The sequence below is a fragment of the Henckelia pumila genome, chromosome 2 (genome assembly GCF_033568475.1).
Source record: "Henckelia pumila isolate YLH828 chromosome 2, ASM3356847v2, whole genome shotgun sequence".
In the NCBI taxonomy this organism is placed as follows: domain Eukaryota; kingdom Viridiplantae; phylum Streptophyta; class Magnoliopsida; order Lamiales; family Gesneriaceae; genus Henckelia; species Henckelia pumila.
Genome location: NC_133121.1, coordinates 191,998,317 through 192,011,680, shown reverse-complemented (window position 1 = coordinate 192,011,680; position 13,364 = coordinate 191,998,317). Strand labels below are relative to the sequence as shown.

At 35.1% G+C, this 13,364-nt stretch overlaps 1 protein-coding gene across 1 annotated transcript; it reads left to right on the top strand.

The window, feature by feature from the left end:
• Positions 1 to 342: 342 nt before the first annotated feature.
• LOC140883341 (cytochrome P450 81Q32-like) lies at positions 343 to 2,965 on the top strand. The gene is made up of 2 exons (XM_073289773.1): positions 343 to 1,281; positions 2,169 to 2,965. Exons 1-2 carry the CDS (start codon positions 370 to 372, stop codon positions 2,784 to 2,786), a joined length of 1,530 nt encoding a protein of 509 aa, XP_073145874.1. The 5' UTR covers positions 343 to 369; the 3' UTR covers positions 2,787 to 2,965.
• The last annotated feature ends 10,399 nt before the right edge of the window (positions 2,966 to 13,364 follow it).

Below are 13,364 nucleotides of genomic sequence, written 5' to 3'. Positions count from 1 at the left end.
TCAAATTTTGCTCGATTCGGTTCGTTTGCACCCTTAATTGCACCCCAACAAATATATATATATACACAAATATATTTGAAAAAAATCAAATAATAAATATGTATGTTTAAAAAAATCCTATAATTATTTATCTCTAAAAAAAAAGCTTCAATATTTTTTATACCAAACTTAATTTATCAAAATTCGGCAAATTTAACAAATTTTTTTGGTCTGGAGTCTTGACAAACAATATAATTCAACTCTATAAATTTAAAATCCAATTTTTTTTTTTTTTTTTTTGAGGAAATCCAATTATAATTCTACACTCCCATTTTTATACGTCTAAACACAACACACTTTTAGTGCCTATTCCCACCAATCTTCTCCAAAATGGAAACTCATCAGTTTTCCTTTCTCTACGTTCCTCTGCTACTGCTCGCTCTCTACATCTTCACCACACATTTCCTCAGCAAAATCAAAAACTTCCCGCCCAGCCCCGCCCTCAATCTCCCCTTCCTCGGCCATCTCCACCTCCTCAAGAAGCCCCTCCACCGCTCTCTCGCCAGAGTTTCCGACAAGTACGGCCCCGTACTTCTCCTGCGGTTCGGCGTCCGCCGCGTGCTCCTGGTTTCCTCACCCTCCGCCGCAGAGGAGTGTCTCAGCAAGAACGACGTCGTCTTCGCCAACCGCCCCCATCTGCTCGCAGCAAAATATCTGGGCTACAACTACAGATCATTGGTCTGGAGTTCATACGGAGACCACTGGAGGAACCTCCGCAGAATCTCCTCCATCGAGGTTCTGTCCACGCACAGGCTCCAGACCCTTCACGGGATCCGGGCCGACGAGGTGAGATCCATGATCCGGCGGCTGGCTCTTCTCTCCGGCGAGGGGAAATCGCCGGTGGACATGAAGAGCATGTTCTTCGAGACGCTGATGAACGTGATGATGAGGATGATCGCCGGGAAGAGGTTCTACGGCGAAAAGGTCGAGGAGAAAGAGCAGGCGGAGAGGTTCCGGGACATCGTGACCGACACTTTCCGGCACGGCGGCGCTTCGAGCGTGGGCGATTACTTGCCGGTTCTGAGGTGGTTGGGGGTGGGCGGAGTGGAGAAAAGATTGGCGGAGCTGCAGGAGAGGAGGGATTCGTTTATGCAAGAACTTGTGGAAGAATGCAAGCAGAGAATGAGGAATGTTAATGGCGGCGGACAAGGGAGGAAGGAGACGATGATCGGAATGCTATTATCACTGCAGGAGAAGGAAGCTGAGTATTATACTGATGAGATTATCAGAAGCCTCATGCTGGTAAAATCTTGATTAATTTCTAAATAAAATTTATAATTAGATACAATAAATGAATTTTTTTATTAGTTTTTATTTAAAAAATTTTAAATATGGAATAAAAATTTTAGGTGTTGGCTCAAAATATCAAAATTATGATATATATACATATTTGTAATGACATTAATTAATAATAGAGTAGGTTTTTTAGTGTCTATTCAATTCTGACATAAAATGGAAAGTTATATCTTTGACGTAACAAATAATAACTTTTTTTTAATTAATTGAGCCGATAATTAACAGTATCACCGGATATTAAATTATGACTAAAAAATAGTCAAAAGAAGGCTAATTAATTAATTAATCCTTATAAAAGTGGTTAGGTTATATAAGAATTGATCCAATGGAACAGGATGAAAAGTCGACTAAACTTGTCTAGAAACTAGTCTATTTCTGCATAATAATATATTCTTAATCATGACATAAGCTAGGTTGAATAACTTCCCAATAACTTGTGGATTCAACCTAACAATGTCTCTTGTTTTTTTTTTTTTTTGTTCGTATCTCACGTCTATATATATCTACACACATATATATTATAGATAGTTATATTTGTTCTTTTCTTCAAAATGGATATTATTATTAACATTTTTTTTCTTTTCTTTTTTTCTAATTTGAGAAAAAAATGGTTACAATTGAGTCTCTAATTTGAGACATTGTTTCAATTTTAAGATCTTGATAGAGATCTGGACTTAAAATAAAAATTCTTATGGTTTTGAAAGCACAATCAATTTTCTAAAATGAACTTAATATAACTATATATATATTGTTATCTTTCATAGAATAAGTTCGACCTATGGTTTTGAAAGCACAATCAATTTTCTAAAATGGACTCTCTTTGGGTGTAACAGACTTTATTAACAGCCGGGACAGATACTTCAGCTGGAACAATGGAATGGGCACTATCCCTCCTGCTCAACCATCCACAAGTCTTGAAAAAGGCACAGATGGAAATGGAAAATCATGTGGGAGAAGATCGTCTGATGGAAGAATCTGACATATCCAACCTCCCATATCTGCGTTGCATCATAAACGAAACGATGCGAATGTACCCTGCTGGCCCTCTGCTCGTGCCCCACGAATCATCTGACAAATGCACCATCGGAGGCTATCACGTCCCTGCAAAGACGATGTTGTTAGTGAATTTATGGGCTATACAGAACGATCCAAAGAACTGGGAGGATCCAAGGAAGTTCAAGCCGGAGAGATTTGATGGGACGTCGGAGGGAAGTAGGGACGGGTTTAAGTTAATGCCATTTGGCTCCGGAAGGAGAGGTTGCCCGGGGGAGGGATTGGCGTTGCGTATGCTAGGATTAGGATTGGGATCTGTCATCCAATGTTTCGAATGGAAAAGAATTGGAGAGAATGAAGTTGACATGAGTGAAGGTCCTGGATTGACTTTGCCCAAAGCTCAACCATTAGTGGCCTACTGCAAGGCTCGTCCCTTTGTGGAAAAGATTTTGTCTTAAAGGGACTAGTTTCCTTTTGAGTTTCAAGTTTATTGTTGTGTGGCTTTTTTTTATTATTATTAAACTTTAAGGCACCGCCTTGTTTTCTGTGATGGGATAACTGAAGGATAGATAATTAGAATGATAAAACAATTAAAGATGTGGATAATTAATGTAAGATGACAAAATGTGTATTGTTTGGTAGCATTTTTAATTGAAGGATAAATTGTATGTATTTTAATAAAATGACAAAAATACCCTTCTTGTATATTAATTTTTCCAACTTATTTTTGTATATATCCCACCTAATGCATATATTTCGAAATTTCATTATATAATACTCAACTACCCAACTAATTATTACATAAACATCAATTCATGTATATTAATAACATCTTTATAGTACATAAAATTTTATTAATTAATTTATTTATAATATTTTTCCATAATAATATTAATAAATAAATAAATAAATAATAATTTTATGGTAAAATAATAACTATAACAAAAAATAATTAATTATTAATAAATTATCTATTTATTATTCTTAATAATATTATTAATTAATTAATAATAATATTGTTAGTATATTATTTATTATCAACATGTTCAATAATAATATTAATTACTGATTAAAATTTTTACTATTAACTATACCATTGAATGATGATGATTAATTACAATTATTATTATTAACTATACCACTGAGAAAGTGAACGATATGATTATTATTGAATATGTTGATAATAAATAATAATACTAACAATATTATAATTAATAATAAAATAATATTATTAAGAATAATAAATAGATAAATTATTAATAATAAGAATAATAATATTGGTAATATATTTTATAAAAACCAATAGTTAAAATAAATGTAGTAATAGTAAATAATAAGATCAATAATATTAAAGATAAATATATAATGTTTAGTATAAATAGTTTCTTATGATTTAATTCTTATTTTTTCTTATCAAGTAATTTTTTTTTCACTTATGCAGTGTTTGGAAGAGCTTCTTAGAAGCACTTCTCAACTTTTCAGTTAACAAAAATTTGAAATTTTGTGAAATTTTGTTAACAAAAAGTTGAAAAGTGCGTGCTAGAAGCTCTCTCAAATACTACCTTATTATTTATTATTACACGTTATTCTGATTGTTATTATATTTTGTTTATTTATTATTATTAATAATAAATTTGTTTCGTATTATTAAATCATTTCATAGTAATTTATTTTTATTTATGATTACCATTATTTTCACTCTTATTCTTTATTTAATATTTTTATTATTTTTTTTAATACATAAATATTCGTAATTTTTTTTATTATTAATTTAATTCTTCATATTATTTGAGAAAAAAAATTAAAATAAAATAAAATTGTGAACAATTCCGTAGGTGTCCATCGAGTTGATATTTATATATAATAATAATTATTATTATTATTATAAAAGGGTATAATAGTAATGTTGCAATTTTATCATGAAATGTAGAAGCAATCACATGGGTGAGAAGGGATAATTTAACTTTCAAATAGTGTGTACAGTGCGGGCTCCCTGCGGGCCAGTGGGATAACATACGAGAGTCAAAAATTATACCAAACATTTGATTATGTTTGATTGTTAACTAATCAGTCTGTTATCACGCATACCAAACTTGCCCTAAGGATATAGCCTATGTTGTGTTGTCAATATTGTTAAGAAATGGAAAACATAGCTATAAGATTTTTTGGGCATTCACGTGATAACTGTCGTAATATAAAATGAAAGTCTTATTTAATTATATTTTTTTATTTTTTAACTCACTACTGGCTACGAAACACTTTTATAAATTAAAACACTTCTTTACATTCGTCCTCAAGTTTGAAATAGATTTATTATTCCAATCTTGGACGACACAGAAAGCGGTGTTGATCTTTGCCTATGTTTAGTGAATATGTCATATAATACATTAATATATCCTTATAGTTTCTTTATTTTGTTGTCTATGTCCCTTCAACTTTTCTTGTACCAATTATTTCCATCATCTTCTAAACTATTTCCCGAAATTGTCCATAAAACTGAATAGTTTCTATTTTACCCCTGTTTTTATTTTTATTTTTATTTTATTATTTTAGTTCATCATGTTTTCGTAAAATAAACTAAAGTTATTACATTTTTTACCAGAATGCTGCCAGATTATATCCACCGGATTTTATAGACTGCTCCTCACAGCCTAACCACACGATCGCAACCAATGGTTCTTGTCGTATATTTTTTCAGCAACACCCAATACACTCTGCTTCGTTTCTTAACTTAAAACGTATAGTAATAGACTTAATTTGTAAATGAAAATAATATGAGATGGAAAAACCTGGAATATTCAGACATAAAATATTATTACATTAGTAACCTCCTGATATAGGAGAAGATTATTTGTTTAGCTATTTATAGTAGCGCAAATTACAAAACACAAACTAGAAAGAGAAAATATCACAATTTATTTTGAACAAAAATGAAGAGAATGGTCGATGTTTTCATATTTCTTCTACTTTATATTTATAGAGTTCGTTCATGGATTTAAAATACGGACTTTAGTCTTGCTCACTTCTTTATTGATCAGATGTTCTCGCGACTTATTGCTAGCACCTTCTTCCCTCGGATGGACCTGAGTGGTCCATCTCATCTAGTGGTGGTGGGGTCATATATTTTACTTAATTTTTTTAGCGGAATCTTTGGCTTTTGAGGACCGCGAGGAAAATACTCTTTGTGTGGGTCTTCCCCACCTGGATTTGTTTCTGCAACGTGTTTTCGGTTAGATCTTGGACGAAAATCATTCCCAAATTCTGGCTTTTTTGGTTTGGACAGTTTGGGTAGATTTTTTCTATTCATCTTCCAATGTGAGCCATATTGCAAAATTTACGGCGAGTTTCTTTACTTCCAAATATCAGTTTAGGAATGTTACCTTTTCCAAACACAAAAAAAAACAAAAAAACTAAAGCTAGAAGGAGAAAAATTTGAAGCTTTTTATATCTCTAGAGAAAGTTGTGTTGAAGACAGTCAATGTCGTTAAGATCTCACGGGCACCAGAAAAAAGGCCATATTTCTTGGATTTGATGAGAATCAAGAAGTTAACCAGTGTTTGTGAAGAACTGAAGCAAAATTACAATCCAATAGCCCCTACAGCGCATGATGACTGGGTTTTATTTACTCAACTGGACACTGATTTGAGCACCCTTCAAACTAGAGTCAAATTATGGGAGATGGACCAAGAGCTTTTTATTCCACTTGAGCACAAGAGCTCAAAGAATAAGGAGTCCACCCCAACTGCTGAAATGAAATAATCAAGTTTAGAGGAGAAGGTAGATGAAAAGGATTATTCTTCTGAGCCTGATTTGGATAAAACAATGGATGCGACCCAATAAGAAATCAGTCAACCCGAGCCTCTGATCAGTCAAGCTCCTGAAGCTCATTTTACCACAGACCAATTGAGGAGGTATCCGTGCTAAATAAGGATGACATCTTGCAGCAAGTGACTTCAGAAATCAACATTGAGGTTCAAGTTGTTGTTGATACTAATAACATTGAAGAAATGATGGATCAAGAAAATCTTGACTCTGTGTTAAATTCGACAACTGAAAACAAAACTGAGGAGATTGAATTTCTACGAGAATTTGTGATTTTAGCTGAACCAGTTTTGGTTCCAGCTCCATGTTTTGAAGAAGTATTTCCTCAAGTTCAGGTTCTAGAAAATTTCTTTTTGAATGAGGAAGCCTCAAATAAAACTTTTTCCACATAGACAGTTGACCAAAATTGTCACGTCCCGAAACTGGGCCTAGTGGATATCGCGTTATTTAACGTTTTCTCATTAAACAACAAGCCTCAGAATAAACTTAAGTTACATTGTCTTTTACAATGCTTGATCAAATAATAACAAACTAAACCGAAACATAAAAGTTTAATGCAGCAGCTTATTTTTAAACATAACTAAACATCGGGATCTTGATCAGTTTTCACTAGAGCTATTAGACGGGCCAATCCATTGCGGGGCGGGCCAGCCCACCAAAAACCCACCTTTTGGCCGGTCGAGGGCGGGCCAACCCACCTTCCCAACGGCCTGGAAATCCTCAACCCAACCCAATCCAAGGTGGGTTGCGGGTTAGGCGGGCCGGCTCGCGGGTTGGCTCACTACAAATAAAAATCATTATAATTAATTATAAATTTCATTTTATAAATAAATATTAATAAAAAATATTAATAAAAATTTTTAATTATTGATTTCATACGTGTAATTTTTATATAAAGTAATTAATACAAAAAAAATTCACAAATTTTATTAAAATATACATATATCATAATAAAAATAAAAAATATTAATTCTCCAAGCCCGCGGACCAACCTAGGCCCACAGTGAGCCAACCCGCGCGGGTCACGAGCCTAGGCGGGTTGATCCACCTAGGCCCAACTTTTGTTGGATTGAAAAAATTTCATTCCAACCCACTTAAATTGTGTGGCGGGGCGGGCCGAGCCAGCGGGCCTAACCCAAATTGACGACTTTAGTTTTCACCTGTCCCAAAACATGTTCTGCCCATCTTCTTTGAGTTCTTCCTTGTTCTTATCTGAGATGGGGGGTGGGTGAGTGATTTGGGTGTCACTCAGTAGATGGGAGAAATTTTCAGCATTCGTTTAAAATCATTTTAAGAGTATTGCATTCATATACAGAATATAACAGAGTACAGAGACAGAGACTTATTCTTTAAGAAATTCATAAACATAAACTTCGGCAGTGAAAGGAATATTTTATTCCTTAAAATCATCCTAGTTTGAAAAAGATTTTATTTAATATCTTTTGCCTTTCTTGGACATGAAGTTATTTATTTCTTTGAATAACTTGTTTTAAGATTTAAATAGAGTTATCAGAATATTATCATATATCTATTGATTTAATTCCTTATTGTGTAGATTTGACTTGAACAAGATCTAGAGTCCTACGACTACAAGAAAACATTCTAAAGAAGGATTCTTTGTCTATTTATTGAAGAGAGGCGTGCACAAGGAAGTAGACCGATACATAGAGAGACGGAGAGAGAGCTATAGATACATACGGGAGAATCTCTGAAGCATGTCACGGTCGTGGTTGCTTGAAGCCGTGAAGAACACTCGAAGATTATTGATCGAAGGGTGTTTACATCTCACGTGTTTTGGCTTCAAGAGTTTTTCTCCTTACTATGTTTTTAGTTATTCTATTTCATATAGAATTTTTAGGAGAACTTTTATTCTTTATTTTTCACTTGTTTTGAGAAATTGAATTTTACAATAATCACTAGTTTTAGGATTTGTAAAACTCTTTGAAAGTTTTCTAGTGAAGTTTTGCCCTGAGGCGCTGCAAGAGTATTTTATACTCTTGTTTAATTTATTTGAGTCTATTTATTTGGTTGCTTATTTTTTATACACGCTTAAAATTATTTTCCGCTGCAAATTACTCAAGGTGTTATAGTAGGTGTTGTCAACACCTTGTGACAACACCTCAAACTATTTATGTGCAACCATTATTTCCTTACAAATGGCATCAGAGCCATATTCTTGATACACTAAGAACTGATCTTGGTTGCTTATTTTATTACAGGGAAATAAGATGGACTCATCATCTGTTTCGAATTCGTTTCTCAAACCTCCAATCCTTGATGGCGCAAATTACACACTTTGGAAGCATAGAATGAGGTATACTATTAAAGCTATGGATGTTCGTGCGTGGCAAAGTATTTTGACTGGTTGGACTCCTCCAACAACGCAAGATGACTACGGAGACTATATCATCAAGAAAGAAGAAAATTGGACTGCCGAGGAAACACAAAGCTCAAGCTACAATGTTAAGGCACTCAATGCAATCCTTGCAATTGTGGATATGAGGATGTATGGGATCATATCTAACTGCACTATTGCTAAGGACGCATGGGATGCTCTTCAAGAACATTGTGAAGGAACAGATAGTGTGAGAAGAATAAGATTGAGATTGTTAAACGCTAAATTTGAGAGAATCAGGATGGATGAGAATGAGACTATTGCTGAGTATGATAAGAAACTTAGGGAGATAGCTACAGAGGCTCATGCTCTTGGAGGACCTATTGCGAGTGAAGCTATGGTGAACAAGGTTCTTCGATCCCTGCCTAAACGATTCAATGGGAAGATATGGGCGCTTGAAAAAGTAAAGGACACTTCAAAGATGAAGATGACTGAACTGATTAGCATCCTTCAAGTTTTTGAGATGAACAATACAGAACAAGAGAAGGATAAAGGAAAATCAATAGCTCTTCAAGTTTCGAAGACCTCATATGAGGAATATGTTAAATTTCATCAAGAAGTTCATCAATCTGATCTCTCTCATGACTAATAAATTTAATGATTATCTGAAAAGGATGAAAGAGTCAAGAAAGACGGATAAAAAATTCAAGACTCCAATGTTCTCCAACAAGCCCTTAAGGATTACTGGACCAGAACAATCACCAAAGAAACCTACTGATTCTTCTAAGCCTCGGATAATAGTGGATGAAAAGAAGAAGTTTGTCTCAAAGAAGCTAGACACGGTTCAATGCCATGCATGTCAAGGTTTTGGACACTATGCAAATGAGTGTGCCAACACGCTTAGGAAAGGGATGAACACGTCTTTGAGTGATGAAGAGTCTGAAGAAGAAGAACATGAAGATGAAGAGAGTCATACTGCCTTATCTGCCTTACTAGAAAGCAAGAAAAAGTTTCAAGTCAATCCTTTAGGTGTTGCCGCAGGTGTTGCCACACCTGGCCGCAGCATCTCTCAAAGGTCAGTTTGTTTAAATTCCTCCACTACTGATAATATGTGTGATAATGATACAGGTGAAGAGACAATGTCCATAGAAGAAGCTCAGATGATGTTTGAAGAATTACATACTGATTGGATTGAAAAGAATAAATTGAACACTATCCTTTCAAAGGAAAATTCTGATTTCAAGGCTGATGTGTCAAGGCTGAAAGTCATGCTGAGTAAGAAAGACATCGAGTTAAGCCAAGTGAAGGAAGAGCTCAGAAAAGCAAAAGCTACGTTGGCTAAGTTTAATTCAAGCACTACCAAGCTTGATTCTTTACTCATGATGGGAAGAGATGGTACAGCTGGTTTAGGTTTTGAAAACAACATATTTGAGATTGGAGAAAGATCGAAAGGGCCTGTGTTTGTCAAGGAAAGTAGCAGTACAAAAAGCTCAAGCAAAAAGGTCTTGCCAGTTGATCCTCCAAAATCAAAGCCACTGCCTGCTGCTCCTTCAAAATCCAAAAGGAAACGTAAGTACATCTGTCACTACTGTCATAGACCTGGTCATATCAAACCATACTGTTTTAAGCTGCAGGAAGACTACTGGAATAGATCTGCATCTAAGGTGTTGCCTAAGGTATTGCCAACACCTCCCTACAATATCCCTAAAAACAGAACATATGTAAGAAAGGTTTGGGTACCAAAAGCTGATATTCAATGTCATATGATTTATACTGCTTTGAGGACTAATGTTTCAGGTGCATGGTACTTTGATAGCGGTAGCTCTCGTCACATGACAGGTTCCAAGAAGTTTCTCACTGATTATGTCGAACAGAAAAGTGGAAAAGTGACCTATGGAGGAGGTTCAAAGGGAAACATTGTTGGAAAGGGAACTCTGAATGTTGCTGGACTGCCCAAGCTTCGCAATGTGCTTCATGTTGAAGGATTAACCGCAAATCTAATAAGCATAAGCCAACTTTGTGATGATAATTTGCATGTATAATTTGATAAGAAATTATGCAAAGTTTTTGATGAATCAAATCTCTGTGTCATGATAGGTACTAGGTCATCCAACAACTGCTATCAACTCGGAGAAGAGATGGCTTATAGACACACCAAATTTAATGAGTTTGATTTATGGCATCAAAAATTGGGTCATGCAAATTTCAAGACATTAAAGAACATGAGTGAGTTAGATGCTGTGAGAGGTATGCCTAACTTAAAATCTGGTATTCCATTTGTGTGTGAAGCATGTCAGAAAGGGAAGCAGACTAGGGTGTCACACGAGGTGTTGTCAACATCTGTGACAACACGCTGCCTCGAACTTTTACATATGGACTTGATGGGTCAAATGAATGTTGAAAGCTTCGGTGATCTAAAGAAAAAGACAGCTGAGGATGAAGTTGATGATCTGCTGGATAATTCTGGAAATATAGATGTTGTCAAAGGAGTGTTGCCAAAACCTCCGACAACACCTCCTACAGATAATCCAGAACCAAAAGATGAAAGCCCACTGATGATAATATTGATGAAAACAGTGAGGTAAATGAAACTGGAAAGAATGTTCCAAGCAGAATTCAGAAGAATCACCCAACCTCACAGGTTATTGGAGATGTGCATGGAGACTTGCAAACTCGAAGGAAAGAGAAAGTGGATTATTGAAAAATGGCAGGTTTGTTATGCATGAGTTCTACGTATTTTCAGGTAAGATTCTCTTGTTTCGTGTCAAACATTGAACCCAAAAAGGTTGAAGAGGCATTAAAAGATGAATTTTGGGTCAATGCTATGCATGAAGAACTAGAACAATTTGTTAGGAATGATGTTTGGTACTTAGTACCGTGTCCTGCTCATGGCAATGTCATAGGAACTAAGTGGATTTTCAAGAATAAAACTGATGAGTCGGGAAACATCATTATAAATAAAGCTAGGTTGGTAGCTCAAGAGTACACACAGGTTGAAGGGGTGGATTTTGATGAAACCTTTGCTCCTGTAGCCCGCATTGAGTCTGTTCGACTTTTGCTTGCTATTTCATGTAACATGGGAATGAAACTTTTTCAAATGGATGTAAAAAGTGCCTTTTTGAATGAGATCCTAAATGAAGAAGTTTATGTAAAACAACCTAAAGTTTTTGAGGATCCAAATCATCTTGATTATGTGTACAAATTGAAAAAGGCATTGTATGGATTGAAGCAAGCACCACGTGCATGGTATGGAAGACTCACCGAGTACTTGTTAAATATTGGTTTCAAAAGAGGTGAAGTGGATAAGACTTTATTTGTACAAAAGTCTCAAGGTAATATCTTAATTTGCCAAATCTATGTGGATGATATAATCTTTTGTGCTTCAAATGATAAACTTGTTAATGATTTTGTGAAGTGCATGTCCTCTACATTTGAGATGAGCATGGTTGGTGAATTAACTTACTTTTTGGGATTACAAGTGAAACAAATGCATGATGGTATCTTTTTGAGTCAAAGCAAGTATGCTAAAAATCTTGTGAAGAAGTTTCTGAATGATAACACTAAACACATGCGCACACCTATGGGTGCTAATGAAAAACTGTCCAGAGAGGATGTTGCCGAAGGTACTGACAACACCCTCTACAGAAGCATGATTGGTAGTCTTTTATATTTAAGTGCTGCTAGACCTGATATCATGTATAGTGTTTGTCTGTGTGCTAGATACCAGTCTAACCCAAAAGTTACTCATTTGAAATCCGTGAAACGCATATTGAAATATGTAGCAGGAACTTTGAAATTGGGTTTGTGGTACACTAAAGAAACCAATTCGAATTTGGTAGGGTTTAGTGATGCTAATTGGGCTGGGGATTTAGATGAGAGAAAGAGCACTTTAGGAGGATGTTTCTACTTGGGGAATAATTTAGTATCATGGTATAGCAAGAAACAAAATTGTGTCTCATTGTCTACTGCCGAGTCGGAGTATGTTGCTGTAGGTAGTTGTTGCTCACAACTTCTGTGGATGAATCAAATGCTAAATGATTATGGTGTTAAGAGTGATACTCCTATTGTGTACTATGATAATTTTAGTGCCATTGATATATCCAAAAATCCAGTACAACACTCTCGAACCAAACACATTGACATTAGACATCATTTCATTTGAGATTTGGTCGAGAAAAGCATGATCTTAATTGAGTTTGTTGGAACAAATAACCAATTAGCTAATATATTCACAAAAGCTTTGGATTTCGAGAGATTTTCCAGTCTAAGGAAGTCTCTCAGTTTGTGTGCATTATAGACAGAACTTAGATGTTGTCAGGATTGTTGCGAACACCCTTTGACAACACCTTTTCATGCATGTGCATCTTTAGGATCATTAGGCATGTTGCATTCATGCATACACTTTGTTTTGTGAAGTGTTTGATACTTTGTAATCATTGACCAGTTTTCACTCAAGATTCTTTGCAAATTGTTTTACAGTTTAATGAGATTTAATTGAAGAAGAGTTCTGACTAAATCACAAAGTAGTGGAGGGATGTTCGTGTATTCCATGATCTCGTCCCAAGTGAAAAGTGATTTCGCAAATTCAGAAACTCAAAATAACAAAATGGTTAAATAAGATCATCTCAATCATCAAATTTGATTGAAAAACAGAAGCAAATGGAAAAAGCTACCTAAAGGGGTCCATTGAAGATCGTTCCTTTAGTGTGCAGGCTACCACTTCTGTAATAATGAATTTAATGGCTATCTGGAAATAAAGTTTTGTTAATCCTGAAGTGTTGCTGGAAGATGTTGCCAACATCGTGGATAACACCTCGCTTGTCAACATATTATTTGTGCACATAATTGAATTTTAAGTTTATAACGCATTCTGTTTTAG